At 35.8% G+C, this 15,452-nt stretch overlaps 1 protein-coding gene across 2 annotated transcripts in view; it reads right to left on the bottom strand.

The window, feature by feature from the left end:
* Positions 1-15,452, bottom strand: part of LOC123717279 — a 38,459-nt gene that overhangs the window by 1,466 nt on the left and 21,541 nt on the right. The window contains exons 2-22 of one of the 2 annotated variants that reach the window (XM_045673191.1): positions 14,453-14,543; positions 13,057-13,204; positions 12,363-12,514; positions 11,604-11,755; positions 10,906-11,053; positions 10,607-10,811; positions 10,211-10,287; positions 9,088-9,286; positions 8,776-8,911; positions 8,260-8,377; positions 6,986-7,172; positions 5,703-5,859; positions 4,973-5,441; positions 4,305-4,470; positions 4,111-4,153; positions 3,668-3,769; positions 3,016-3,143; positions 2,324-2,462; positions 1,438-1,638; positions 920-1,073; positions 331-517 (exon numbers count right to left, since the gene is read on the bottom strand). In XM_045673191.1, the coding sequence (XP_045529147.1) occupies positions 331-517; positions 920-1,073; positions 1,438-1,638; positions 2,324-2,462; positions 3,016-3,143; positions 3,668-3,769; positions 4,111-4,153; positions 4,305-4,470; positions 4,973-5,441; positions 5,703-5,859; positions 6,986-7,172; positions 8,260-8,377; positions 8,776-8,911; positions 9,088-9,286; positions 10,211-10,287; positions 10,607-10,811; positions 10,906-11,053; positions 11,604-11,755; positions 12,363-12,514; positions 13,057-13,204; positions 14,453-14,543 (3,359 nt within the window). The remainder of the gene's footprint in view (positions 1-330; positions 518-919; positions 1,074-1,437; positions 1,639-2,323; positions 2,463-3,015; positions 3,144-3,667; positions 3,770-4,110; positions 4,154-4,304; positions 4,471-4,972; positions 5,442-5,702; positions 5,860-6,985; positions 7,173-8,259; positions 8,378-8,775; positions 8,912-9,087; positions 9,287-10,210; positions 10,288-10,606; positions 10,812-10,905; positions 11,054-11,603; positions 11,756-12,362; positions 12,515-13,056; positions 13,205-14,452; positions 14,544-15,452) is intronic. The other variant, XM_045673193.1, reaches the window with a different exon arrangement.

Below are 15,452 nucleotides of genomic sequence, written 5' to 3'. Positions count from 1 at the left end.
GGGTATTAGAAAATACAAACTTTAACGAAACAGATAAAGAAATCTGAGGTCCGGGACTAAAAGGTTGTTTTTAATATAATAAAAATACGTTTTCAACTATGTGGGACTTGTATAAGTCCTAATAAAAATCGTGTCAAATTTAAAGTCTACTAAGATTAGGTTAAATGAAGTCCTTAGGCACTTAGGCTAAAAAAAAACCGGTTTGGGTGTATTTTTAAGTCAGACGGGAATCTTTCAAAATAGTACGACAAAAACTAAAATTAGTTTATACAATAAAATAATAATATATACCATAAAACGACACATATTTGCGAATAGATCAGAACCAACCTTGATAGGGACAAAACTGCCTCGTAGCTTCAGCGTCCGGTCCATGTTACACTCAAGTGTGAGCTTGGAATTCCACACATCCATGCTCGGAAGAGGCTTTGCTATGTCTTTGTTAAGTTGACAGTTCTTGTTTGTGTCGTACTTGCATTGGAGATCGCATAGACGGAGATCGCGGAGTTTTGACGATCTACAAATTATTTTTTAAATTTAGTATAGTGACAATATTAGTAAAGCTTAAAATTTATACTTTTAACATTTATTTCAGTTATAGTTCAGAATTGTACACACGTCTTAAATACAAAAACATCATGTTATTGTAGATTTATCGAAACCATTTTCGACTCCACTTGTTAAAGTTTACAGACACAAAAAAATTAACAAAATCAGTCTAGTCGTTTAGGGCGAATTTAAATCACACGAGCAGAAGACTTATATTTTGTTATTTCTAAAAAACAAAAAACATCAAATTAAGGAAGACTAAATTACTTATGTTTTAAATTTAATTAAATATTAATTTAAAGTTTTAATTTATTTAGCCTACCTAGAAACAAATCATTATTATCAATTACAAACGTAAAATTCGTCTTACCTGAATAATATATCCACGTGCTTATGATGCAAACAATGAGAGAGCGGGATAGAGTATGTATAGTTGTGTGGTGCGCGTGCGCAAACTGACTCAGAGAATACGGTTACATTTGAAATCGATTTACTGCTTATTCCCACTGATATCGTGTCGCATTCTGTGGATAAATTTCATAGTAAATTTATGTTTATAGGTAATCAAACTTATCCTATATTGATTACATAAATACATATATTAACGAGGCTAACGAAAGAAAAATGTTATCCAAGTTATACCTTTGGTACAGAATTTGTAATTATTAAAAATAAATTCAATATGTGAAGTTATTAGGTATAAGTTCTTCTTTAAAATCTCGTATAGAACATTTTTGTCAAGTTTATTTATTAAAGTGACTAAAAGGAGTATAGTTTTTAGTGTTTACTTTTTGCCTAGATTAACCGATTAACAAATAAGAGAGGAGAGAGAACACTTCTTCATATCTAGATACAAGCGAGTATCAATAAAAACATTCAAACACAAACCTCGTCCAATCTCGTCCGATTGACTTAATATCATCTCCTCGGAACTGCTCTTCAGAATTCCTTCTCCCTCCTCCCCCACTTCGACTTCTCTCTTCATTCTTCCCTCACTAATATTCTTGGCGTCTAAGAAGTTCGACTCCGCTATAATCTCTTTTAAATGTTTCTTCATCTCCTCTTTTATCTCCGATGTGTTTTTATCAGCTAAAAAGTTATCGAAAGACTTTGTAAAGTTTTTGACATTTCCAGAATGTTGCTGTGATACTTATTATTTATTTATTTACACTTCGTTACCTTATACAAAAATATTCATACCAAAAGACTTATAAAAAAGCAGGTTACATACGTTATTAGGCAACGGTCAGCCTTATCGCTAACAAACTTATCGAAACACCTACAGAGGGTTAAGTACAAGATATGCATTAATAATTAACAAAAAAGAACATAAAATAACATGTAACACTAACTTTAAGTAAATTAAAGTAAAACCTGAAAAAAATATATAACCAAAAATGTACAAGCTAATCCAATGGTTAATGTGTCTAAGTTAAGCTAGTAGACGAGGCTAAAGATAAATGATCAAAAAGAAGGTTTTTAAATAAAATAAAAGACAGCTCGTCTGATATCAAGGAGTATAAGGAGGTAAGGAGTTCCAAAGCAGGATACTTTGCACAATAAAGGAGGAGTGATAGAATTCAGTTTTATGAGTAGGGGTTTCAAGAATTAGATTGACGAGGGAAGACAATTCAAAACTACCAGAGAAGAATATACAATTTAGCCTTGTAACTAGGAGTTTTAGGATTAAAAAGATATTCTTATATTTGATATCAAATAGAAACGTAAAAATGTTGTGTTATATTTACTTTTATTTTAAATTTATAATACATACCAATGACCGGTGTGATTATTTTCTCTTTGATAATAGGTTCTAGTGGTCTAGAGTATGTTTCATTGATTACTCTATCGGGTATTCCACGCTCCAAAGTTTCTTGACTTTCATAGTTCTGTGGGGCGTCTAGGCACGACGACTGCAATTATAACTTAAATCAGAAATCTATTCATTTGCACGAGCCAAGGCTGTAAATGTCTGGTCCCTTAGGTTTTCTATTAAACACTTAGTGGCTTTAAACGTACAAGACAATTAAACTTAATTTATAAGAGGGCAACGGATGGCCTCATCGAAAAAAATGAATTCTTTGAACTCCGGTAAAGAAAAAAAGTAAAACTACAATGGAAAAGTTCCACAAGCGTTAATTTATATCATTTTTGGTTTTAGCTATATCAAGCGCTATTATTTATATCCTTACCAATACATTCATCAACCAATGAGAAAATGTTCCAATATCCTGAAGGCAGCAATAAAACAAAGGGTATTGGTAATCTTGCGATATTTATATATAAAATTATACGACAGTTTCTCAGCGAAGTCTCTATGTTAAAACTAGAAAGAACTTCATTTGTAACTATAGTTTCAAATACCCACAATTTTTTAAAGTTTTCGTCCTCTACTGTTATTATAAATAACGAACATACATATTTTTGAAGTATTTTAGGCTAATATTAGGGCAAGTAATTAATCACCTGACACTCCGCATCCAACTCATTGTCTGTGTTGATAGTGAAGGCACATCCTCCTCCAATGACGTCTGCGATGCGACTGATGGAAATGGGTCCCTCCCAACGAGGGGTCGTCGTAGTCTGTTCCATGTCTGAATATAATAATATATGTTTTGTGAGCATTTATAATATAACAAGTTCCCGTATCTTTAAACAAGATCATAACAATTATATTTTTATTCGCCAGGTATTGAACTCGAGCCTACGATTGCCGTCGATCGAGCGTTCTTTTACTAGTACTGCAAACCAGCGTATTAGAATTTAATTATCTAGATTTTAAAATTGCACTTTATACGAAAATGTATTTATTTATTATATATATATATATATGTGCGTGTGTGTGTGTGTTTAGGTCTCTGCCTAACCGTGGTCTCTACCACGGATCTCCACTTCTTACGGCCCTCTACCTGTCTCGCTTCATCCACTTTCATGACATACATCATGCTCGTTGGTTATGAGTACTTTTAACTTGTGCCTTCTCTAGTATCGCCTGGATTCAATTATTTCAACACTATTTCAATGTTACATATCTTAAACTTGTAAGATTATTAGAGTCACCGCTAACACTTAATAATTACAGAGAATATATTTTATTTTGCAATTTGAAAATACTCACGTAAGACATTTTTAACATAGTTCCTAGATGCATGTAGAGTGGTCAAAGTCGGGAGTGGCGGATCTATCGATGTAAACTCCGGGTTCTTGTGAGGGCCTTTCTCTAAAATAAAACTTATCTTTAACAAATATGGTCGAGACTAGTGTTGGCTAGTGGCTTCAATTCTCATCCCTGAGGTCGTAGCTTCGAGCATCCTATTTCTATGTGCGCATTTGACATGTGATCGAACAGTGAAGAAAAACATCGTGAGGTAACTTAGACGCATAAACTCGACGGCATGTGTCAGGCACACGAGGCTGATCACCTACCTGACTATAATATTGACAAATGACCATGAAACAGACACAGAAATCTGACATATAAAGGTTATAGCGCCACTAATTTATTTATTTTATTAGACCCAATAGTCAATAAACAGTCGTATATATCGATATAATAATCACCCTTCGCTGTTTTCTTCGTAGCTGCATGTTGAGGTTTTGAATTCTGAAAAAGTTTTTAATTGTTAGTACAGTTTTCCTCGTTTTTATTTTGGCCAAAAAATTGGCAACTGTAAAACTGTTACTACCAATAAGGCATGAACATAGCTGGAATATTCTTGGACATACATTTAGAGGGAATGACATTGTTTATTTACCTGTATTTGGTTTTGATCAGGCGGGGTAGCTCTATGTACGGGTGCATTGTTAAAATTAAACTTTCCATAATGTGGGTAGTTCGAAAATTTCTCGTGCATCCGTATCTCCTTCATAGACAATAGTTCTTGATGCTCCCGGAAGTATAGAGCTGACATTACGACGAGACTGCAAAATGTTACATCATATTAGAATATGTTAAATATAATAGGATAAAATAAAATCAAAGTATTAATGCTGACATAACATTGTTGTTCGTGTTGTTAGAACATTTTTGTGCATAGTATTGTCTTTTGTTAGCATAGCTTTTACACTATACAATACTAATAATAATACATAGCTTCAATCCGTTTGAAGAGTGTTTTCTTAACATTTTGTGTTCAAATAGACTACCCGGTAGAGTTATTAGATAGCCTAACGTTAACCAACATAAAAAGTTGAAACTATTTTTATATGCCTTTGTTGCGCTCCAAAACAAGTCTGCTATGATTATATTACATACAAACCACAGTGGTTTTCATATAAATCATGCTTTATTTCTATTATTCTGTTAAAAAAGTCGTTAAAATAGGCAATAAAGTGTAACCAAAAACTTGATTTAATTGAATGAATTCATCAATAATTATAATACAAGATTAAAGTACAAAAACGTTAGTTGACGAGTACGTACCACACAGCCATAATAAACACCAATATAGTTATTACAATTTGAAGCAGTTTATTCGAAATCAGTTCATTGCCATCATATCCATACTTTTTTCCGCAACACATGTTGCCATAAGCGACATCTCTCATCCATAGACACGACTCTTTCCTCGTACTTATTTCGTCTGGCATTTTTTGTGGAGTTTCCAACGTACTCACATACGTTGGATAATTGCTGTCCAAATTGTCAGATTTCTCCGATTTAGAATGATATCTAACACATGTTTTATTATAGTTATAATATTTTCCATATTTCGAGTAAACTTGACAATTTTTGCACTGTTTTCGGGTGTATTTCGGGGAGTTGTGACTGAGTTTATGGCAACCCTCGTGTCGGCGGATAGAACGAGCGATATCACGTATTTGGTCAATGGAAATATTGCCGTCGCTGTATAATGATTTCGAGGATGCCGAGAGTCCTGAGAAACGGGAGTCTAGAAATAAAAGAAATACTTTGATTACAAACTGGGTACAATACTTTGATTACAGTACAGACTGATAATACTAATTCCCTATTTAACAAAATAACTAGGAAACATCAAAAAACAAAACGGGGCGCTTTGAGTAATCTATAATTTTAGTAACAAGCCAATGTTATTGTATAATAAAAACTTTTTTCACTTCATTAGTAATTTTAAGTTATGTAATTTGTATTATGTTTCAAGAGATAAAAATAAATCGATAGATTTGCTAACCGTTACTAGCACTGGACCTCGCACTGTCTCTCCGCTGCAGACCAATCTTGCAGAGTCGTCTGTTCATCTTCTCGAGCTGATCTATCCGTGACTCCAGGTGCCCCGTCACCTTGCACAGCTCCTTGACAGCACCTAAGTTTTCCATGAAGATACGATCCTGGAACAATAATTAAGACGATTTAAAATAATGCTATTCACGATAAGCTTAGTTGGATTTGTTGGTTAAAAGTATATTCTGCTATATTTAACTTAAGTCTTTTTGTAATTTGCTATGCTAAAATGTTTCTATAAGTACGCATGCAAAGCGCTTGATTTAAAGTATAATACAGAGGTCTTAATTTTTGCCCAAGTACAAGAAGTAGTTTTTTTTAATTTAATAGCAGGCAAACGGGCAAGAGGCTCACCTGATGTGAAGCGATACCGCCGCCCATGGACACTCACATTGCCAGAAGGCTCGCAAGTGCGTTGCGGGCCTTTTAAGAATTGGTACGCTCTTTTCTTGAAGGACCCTAAGTCGAATTGGTTCGGAAATACTTCAGTAGGCAGCTGGTTCCACATAGTAGTGGTGCGAAAACTGCCTTAGAAAACGCTCAGTTGTGGAACGACGGACGTCGAGGTGATACGGATGGTATTTTGTATTTTGCCTTGACGTCCGATGATGAAACTCAGCTGCAGATATTAATCCGAACAACTCCTCCGAACACTCTCCATGGTAAATGCGGTAGAAGATGCAGAGTGACCTCACATATCTACGTAACCCCAAGGGATCAAGCCGCACGGAAACTGATTGGTCGTCGACGATTCGAATCGCTCTTTGTTGAATATGGTCAAGTGGAAGGAGCTAGTACTGGGGAGCTCCCGGGTGGCCCGGAGTGAAGTACCGTCTCGCCTTGCTGAGCACACCAAGCTTTTTGGAGGCTAATTTAGCCTTCCCTTCCAAATGACCGCGAAACTGGACGTTATTCGATATGTCAACGCCCAATATTCCGATGTTAGCTGAGGCTTTAAGAGTGCCTTCAAAGAGGGGAGTAGCGACAAAGGGAGTTTTTTTATTACTAAAATTAGAATTTAGAATTACTTAAAACGGATAAACTATGTACTTAAGAAGGCGGGCTGTTCTCGTTCAAATACACATTTGAAAACACATTTTGACATCTATTAATTATTACATATTTACACGGTCTATCTATAATATATATAATAAACAATAAAGTGATTCTAAGCGATAATGATAAAAAAATTTACTTAAAAAATTCTGATTACTAAAAAAACCTTTTTCTCACCTTGTTAACAACCAAAAACTTGGGAATCGTATCTCCGTTCGGTAATGTAACATCGCCGGCCTCTTTCACGGCATCGGGTAACACTTTCCTAACTTCCTGTGCCAGCACACCCGTGTCACGTGAAGTGGTACGTGGATCCCAGCCCACTAGACCTGAATGTTCCGCAAACGATGGGTCGTAGTTGAATCTAAAAAAAAAACAACAAAATATTTTAAGAAAAATATATATATGTAAATAGCGAATCTTAAATATATAATCTTAAATACGGATCGAAATAAATAAAAATGGTTGTTGCGGACCGAGGATCTCAGGAATTTCCCTTATTGTAAAATAATTTATACAATTTAAGATATAGTTAAATTATATGTGCATTATTATTATTATTAATTAAAGTAATAACAAACCTTAACCGACTTTAAATACTTAGGGTAAATAATTGTCACATAGATGGCTGGAAATGTGTGAAATCGGGAATCGATTTTGATGAAAATTTGCTCAGTAAGTTGGAATTTAGCTGATTTTACATTATGATATACATTCCCAAAATTTAGCATACGTACTTGGAAACCTTAATCATCATGTTATTTGTTTTTGTACATTGAATGTTCAATAAATATCATATAAATACGTGTCAAGAGAGGTGATAACAAAAAGGAATTTTATAAATATTATTTTTAATAAATGACAAGTGACAAATACCGGTTCTACTAAATTATATTATCTACTATTTTTTTGTCATTGTCGTCAAAGGGGAGTGCGCTCACGAAGGGTGACAAAACTTTGAAATCGAAGCAACATTTGCCGATATGGATTTCGAAGAGACGGTCGTTATGTGTGAACTCATCAGGCTCAAAAGAAAAAGAAAATCGAAAAGAATACAGGGTACACGCCCTTTGGAGTCACAGACTACTAAGCGCAAAGTTCTACACTATGTTCTCTTCCCATGCTTTAAATTTCAAATTAATTTCAGTTATTAATAATGACGCCATTATGCGTGCACGATAGTCGAAAATCGGAAGGCAAATGCGATTGAACGATGCCGAGAGTGACATTTTGTCACGCCTACGCGCACTCACAAAACCGAACCGTCGGCGTACATAAATTTGACCCAGTTGTCACGTTGAGACATGCGCGCATCTCCTTACATATCCACAGAGGACATTATCCCTAAAGGTTGCGTATGCATACTCACTCAGAAACTTCCTCAAGTCACTCACAGTTTTTTGGTTTTCCATTGAATAAACAAAAGAGAGCGAATAAATGACTTCACTTACTTCACGACGCGTATGTTCTGAACATTCTTCAACTGTTGCGCAGTGTCCAATTCCTCAATATCATGTTTTGCGCGTGCGTCTGACGGATGCACTATATGACCCATCACTTTCAGGTTACCTGAACACAATATGACTACTATTAACGATAACACTCACCTTACTTATCAAACACACTTTGAAGATTATATTTATAAATATACATTGAATAAGCACGAAATTGTATTTATTATATTTTTGTCGTTTTCGAAGTTCGATAAGCAGAACATTACTGTTGATAGAGGTTCCTTAATCAGGATAGTTAAAATAATTTAAGCCTCTATTACTGTACAAAGATTTGATTCTCTTTGCAAATAATGATTAACATTAATTCTGACAACTTAGTTTCGGTAACAATATGCCACATTTATCGTAACAACAAATTAATTTGCTGGACTTTTTACTAAAGCATCCCACAAGTCTTGCACTTCCAGCGCAGCAAAAATTTAAGGGCGGCGGTTAGTGCCTGAGATAATCTACCATTAATAACACAGCTCTCGTCCGGTCTGTCCGTGTTAATCCCAACACGACCATTAAAATGCACGCTGTTCTCCGAAACACCTCGCTGCCACCAATTCTCTGAACAGTCGGACTCGAATTGGCCGGGATTTGATGCCTAGAACAATAAAAACAATGGTGCACAATGTTTATAAACAGGTAAACAAAAACATTATTATGTTGATTTTACTTTACATATTATAAAGGCTTATTCATACAAATAGTGTTTGGCTCGTTTATTATTATGGATTTGGGCATACATATTTAATTAAGTATCACATAGGTTAAACTTACCCGTACAATAATCCTGTCACTCGCATGTGCAGCCACAATATATTCACTGGCAGCCGTGTGAGCTTTGAGTGCTACCACCAGCTGGAAGTGCCTCTGGTCAGGGTTGGGACGACCCTTCTTACGCATGTTATTATTCGTCGTTTCCGCAAAATGCAGTCGACCGACAGTTATTTTGGAGCCTTCGCGACGGAGTTCCACACTATAAATAAATGTTACGATTTGGAAAAAAAAATATTTTGCTTTTGAAATAATTAACTATATTTAACTGGTCACTTCGTGCAGTGGACCGAAAAAAGATGGCATTTGAGATGTGGTTTTGGAGAAGAATCTTGTGAATACTATGAACTGCACAAAGAACCAATAACTCCATTCCCAACCAACTAAAGACCACCACAAGAATGTCATCTATCAAACGAGTACTTAGCCACTTTGACCATATTGCCAGGAGAGACGCAAAAAGTCTATTGCTGATAGAGGAATAATCTTTGTTTTTCACAATTAATTACTGACGATGTCATGTGGATCATGGTGTAATGGTTGCAGCTCCTTACATACATTTTATAAAACAAATTAAATAAACTTGGCGATTAAAAAGAGTTGCGGAAAGTTTATTGCTAGTTCTTCTGTTCCAATGGAAAATTAGAAGCATTTAATATGTATTTCTTTTTTAACGTTCATAAGTATTGCCTAAATGAATTTCAATTTGAAAGTATCGACAAGCTGGTAATGGTAGGGAGGAATGATGGCAGGAGTCGCCTATCCGTTGATCTAATCAAAATAAGACAATTATGGGTCTCAACATCCCCAATGCGGGACAAGCTGAGGATAAAGTAATGTGTAGGCAAAAAGTCGAGTAATGAAGAGTACAAAGAAGAGAATTGCCGGCAACATTGCTAAGAAATGCTTATAAAATAGTATTACTGTCTTTAAGTAGAAAGGACTCTTAAAATTCAAACAAAACATAACGCAAAAATGTGCTTAAACTCGCTCGTATGAAGTGATGATACATTTGTATTTTTGCCTAATCTAAATATAATTAGCTAAATGCAGTATAAAACTGTACATAACATTCAAAATTATGAAGTCCAGCCATCAGGCCAGACAAGCTAGTGAAAATACTCACGGGACGGGATGAAATGGCTTCTTTGTTCTGTCGGATTGACTCTGTTCTATCCGCACTTCTTGACTTGGATCTTCAGCCTAGGAATGCAAAAGTATATTATCCATACCTAGCCTTATAATATTTATTATCGTTTACATGAAATATAATGCTATATCTACAGTATATGTTAGAAGTTACTAATATATGACAATTATGGTGTTAAAAATGAAAAAAAAAAAAATACACTTCCAATTTCAGATTTTGCTAGTACTTTTTTGCCTAAAAATAAGAAGATAAGGTATCAGATAGGCTAACTTTGCTTGACAAGTAGAAGCTATTAATATTTAATTAAGAAAAACAAACGATTTATTTATTAAAAAAATCCAATCCAAGCGTTTTCATCATTTTAAATATTACCTTGACTCCATAAAAATGTAAACAAAAGCTGTTAATCTTCTTATATCCGTCCACAGTCTTCGTATACTGCGGGTCTCCTGACACTTGCATTTGGCATGTGACCTGGAAGTGGTTCTTCTTCTGACAGACGAAGGCTTCGTCTATTTGGGAATAGTTAAAGCCTTTATCGGCACCCACTATGTAGGACGGGGGCAAGCTGTGGGTTCAATATACCATATTTTTAAATAAAAAACATGTGAATTCTTTAAAAATATTTATTAGACACAAACACACATATATAGTGTGAGGACAATACTTACATCGGCTTCAAATTACTATCAAACAGAGCGTGCCACGAGGCCTGTTGGAAATGGCTGAAGCGTATACTCTGCTGTGGAACATCATCGCCAGCCTCCGAACCGTCAACTGAAGGCGGGGGACGCACTATGTTTTCCGGGGAGAGGGCCGCTGCAAGAAACATTACTGATGTATTCTAGGGTAATGCCATTTATTTATTTAGTAAGCAACGCATTAAAGATATATACATAAAATTCTGATTAGCACTTTCTATTTAACAGGGTGCAAACGGACAGAAGGCTCACCTGATGTTAAGTGATTCCGCTGCCCATAGACACTCACATTGCTAGAGGGCTCGCAAGTGTCATGCCCACCTTTTATGAATTGGTACGCTCTTTTCTTAATGGACCCTAAGTAGAATTAGTTAAAAATCTTAAATGAGACTGTCACCCCACTCCACTTGCGGAGACCAGTACGAACATTGGTTTTACTACTGTTCCTAAAGATGTTTTTCATAATTAATCCGTTTCTTAAGCACATCTCGGCCTAACAAGTGCATAAAACAAGTCCTCAGTGAGTAACTATAATAAAAACTGTTTCCTTATTAATAAAATAAATTAGTTTCTCAATGCATTCATCCGTGTCATCATCATAGCGTAAAGAATAACAGAAAGAGAAGAAAACCTAACATACAATATTCGTTTAAACAAATGAAGATCACCTGGTTCACATTTAACATCCTGCGAAAGTTTTCTCTTCTTCGGCTCTTGTAGGTTGGTGTACACTGGTGTGACTTCATGGCTTAATGACACGAGCTGTGTCGTCATCAGACCCGGTTCTATATCCGGCATGTCTACTCGCATTTGGTTGTACCTAGAGGAGAATCAATTAAGAACGTCATTGAAACAGCAGAGAATAGTTCGTATTGAGAGAATGTATTTAACGTTATGTAATTTCTCTTCATAGGCGTCGTAGAATTTCTATTCATGTATTTTGACTCGACTTATAAAACATAGATGGGGCTGAGGGCGTCCACAGTGAGTCTCCGTCACGTTCGGTTTTGAGCCTCGTATTTAAGCTCCAAGTATTTCGGGCTCTCTGCCTCATCTGCAACTGTTACTTGGAACGACCACGCTTCCGCTCTCCTTGCGGGTTCCAATCAAGCGCCTGCTTGGGGATATAATTGGAATCTTTTCAGTGTATATGGCCTATCCCTTTCCACTTGCGTCGCATGATCTACTGGCTAATCGGCAGCTCTCCCAAAGTTGCTCGTTCGTAATATTCTTGGACCAGTAGATACTCACTCAGAGTACGGCGAAGACAGCGACTCCAAGTGGTCTATACATGAGCAGGAACGATAAATCTATTGAAACACAGTCAGGGCTTTGTAAGCAGGATCTCAGGATTGAGAATCGCGAATCGCAAGCTTTAACCACTGGGCAAGAAAATATATCTAATTGACAAATTACGTTACACCTACCTGTTCTGATACACTGGCTCCAATCCAAGCTCATGTCTGACGCTTCTCAAGCCTAAGTCTGACTCCTGCATCACCACTACATCATTTCTTAAAACATCCTGCTCTATATTGTCCTTTATTTCATCGTATATGTACTCTTCGTTTTGGAGGACCTGGTATCACATAGGTAAAAGTTAAGTATAACACTTTCAGAGATAAACCATTGCTAGATTCATATGTTATTTTAGATGGCAGAATGTTTTGGTTAAAATAGGCGGGAGGCTCGCCTAATGTAAAGTTATACATGGACACTTACAGTGCTAGAATTGGTACGCTCTTTTTATGAAAGACCCTAAGTCGAATTATTTCGAAACTACTTCTGTGTGTAGCTGGTGCGCGACAAGAACTGACTTAAAATACGCTCTGGTTACATCGCGAAAAGAGCGTACCAATTCTCTTAAAAGGCCGGCAGTGCACTCACGAACTCTCTGGTATTGAGAGTGTCTATGGGTGGCGGTATCATTTAACACCAGGTAAGCCTCCTCCTACCCGTTTACCTCCTGTTCTATAAAAAAAGTGTCGAGGTGATAAGGATGGAATTTCATATGTTGCCTCGACGTGAAGATAAAAAATCGTATAATTTGTTTTTTGACATAAGCGAATAATATCGCTTCAATGTATTTCTGGATTTGATAAACGCTGATTACAGCTTTACCTCATGAATGTTAAGATGCTCGGGCAGTAGCATATAATCTGGAGCCAGTATCGTCTGGGAGACTGCAATAGTATGTGAGACCTGTGTGTCTGGACTATACGGGTTCTCTGAACCCGAGTCTGGCGGACTATCAGGCAATTGGTGCCCGCTGAAACACAATCACAAATTTTCATAGTAATGAAGAATTTCATAACTTTTGAGTCTTGCCTTAAATTTGGCATAACAAGCAAAAGAAAATCATTGATACGTTGTTAAAGTTTTGAAACAGAAAAATATAACTTTCAAGTTTCTAATATATTTTTATTTAATTGCCTACGTTACAACCTATTCAAGCGTATTCATATACACTGACACCGTTTATATATCGTGTATTAATTTTGCAATTACTAAAGAGCATACTACGTATAGTTATCTATTAGATACTTCGAACGGACTATTCACAAGAGTATATTAATTAATTTATATACTCCACTACGATGTATACAAAAAATTATATAAAACTGTTTAATCACCTTCCTAGAAGGTATAGATCACTGCCATGTAATTCTTTCAAGGGGAAGGTGATTAAATTAAAGGCAAATTGCCTTTATAGTGTAGGCAAGAATTTGGACTATAGATTTGGCACCGATTGTAAATGATTTAACTTTGACATTATTTTATGTTCTTAATAAAAGACATTGTAAAAATGTATATGACATTTGCATGCCTATATATATATATGGCTGATTGTGCGGTTATTTGTAATTGATCGATCTAACCACTGTACCACTATCTAGGCAAATAAACGATTATTATTAAGGATCTCGGACGTCATCAATGCAGTCTAGAAGCAGAGACAGATCTCTTCTACGGTGTAGTGAACTAAGATTGGTTTTTTTTTAGCTTAAATCAATTTTGCTGTAGCTGTTTGCCGAATTTCATTTCCCATATAAAAAAACTATCTTAGTTTATCTCGTGCCTACTGTGCCTTCATAACACATAGTCTCGTGGTTAGTTTGTCTGTAGATCATTGTCCCAGGTTCAATCCTATAGATTAACGTAAGGCGGTGGCGGATTCATTTGGCGGTGTTTGAATACAACTAGTGCCTTAGACGAGCATATAAATCCATTGCGCGGATTATCAAGTGTAATATCCAGACTCAATAGAAAACTATCAACGCTAAATCGGCATTATTTGATATCTAGTCAGTAATCTCTAATAAGTGACTTATAAAGTCCATATAGATCATGCGTGCGTCTAAACCAATACCAATTCAAACAGTACAGAATTAACTTTCTTTGTACGTAAAATATCGTAAGAAAACAGATGTATTAGAGGTGTCAGGCACAGAAGTCACATTAATGATCAAGATGGAGAATCCTGATGTCCATTAGGGTATATTAAACGATACCTTACCCAATTCGGCGGGCATCCAAAGGCTGCGGCGCGTAGCAATTTTCGCTAACCGGCGCCATGTAAGCCTCCAACTCGTCTATCAGACCTGGACCTGAAAAGTATACCTGTTAATAAGACATTCGACGAACGTTATTTTTAGTTAAATTTTTTGTCACGTTCATTTGCAAATATGTGATAAGCACAGAATATTCAATAGCTATTTAGTGATTAAGTTTGGTATTAGTTACAGACTAGTAATTAATGAATTTAAATTGCAATGCAATACATAAGATTACAAAACACAATGGATGGATGGGAACTACCCCGGAAAAGAAGAGTGGGCAGACCAAAAAGAAGGTGGGCTGATGACTTAACAGAAATCACTGGAAGAAGGAAAAGACTGGCAGAGGTCGATATCCACAAGCGACTCAGATTTTACTAATAACATTTAGCAACAAGTAAATACTAACAAAATTTGAAATGCCGCTAAAATGGCGAACACAATAGTGGTAGACTTTCAACCAAGAAAATACCAGGAACTAGTAATTCTAATTGAGACATGACACGTAATAAAATTTCTTTTCGGATAGACCATTCATCGAGGCTATTGGTTTTACAATAATCGTACGTGGTAAAAGAAATTGCGAAATATATTAAATTTTTAATCCACTTTCAATGTTAGCGTGCTCTCGAATGCATTAAATTTACAATAATTAATCACACTTCCGCCACATTTCGCATTGTCATATTCCAATAGGCCAGGCCGATCTATATTATTCCTCAAAAAGCTGTAGATCAAGTATTTTGATGCAATAACAAACAATAAAAAGCTAATAGAAAGACCGCTATTTGGGCCTCGACTCGTTTAAGTTATCGTCGAATATGCTTAAAAGGAGTAATATACGTGAGAAGTATACTATTTGAGCACACCCCATATGGTTTGAAAATGAGGGTATGAACACACACTCATATAGATACCCTCGTTTTCACACAATTTTTTTCTTTTCGTAAATATTGGAAC

This window comes from Pieris brassicae, chromosome 12, assembly GCF_905147105.1.
Source record: "Pieris brassicae chromosome 12, ilPieBrab1.1, whole genome shotgun sequence".
NCBI classification, from domain to species: Eukaryota; Metazoa; Arthropoda; class Insecta; order Lepidoptera; family Pieridae; genus Pieris; species Pieris brassicae.
The sequence above is the reverse complement of the archived record's forward strand: the minus strand, read 5'-3'. Positions and strand labels throughout refer to the sequence as shown.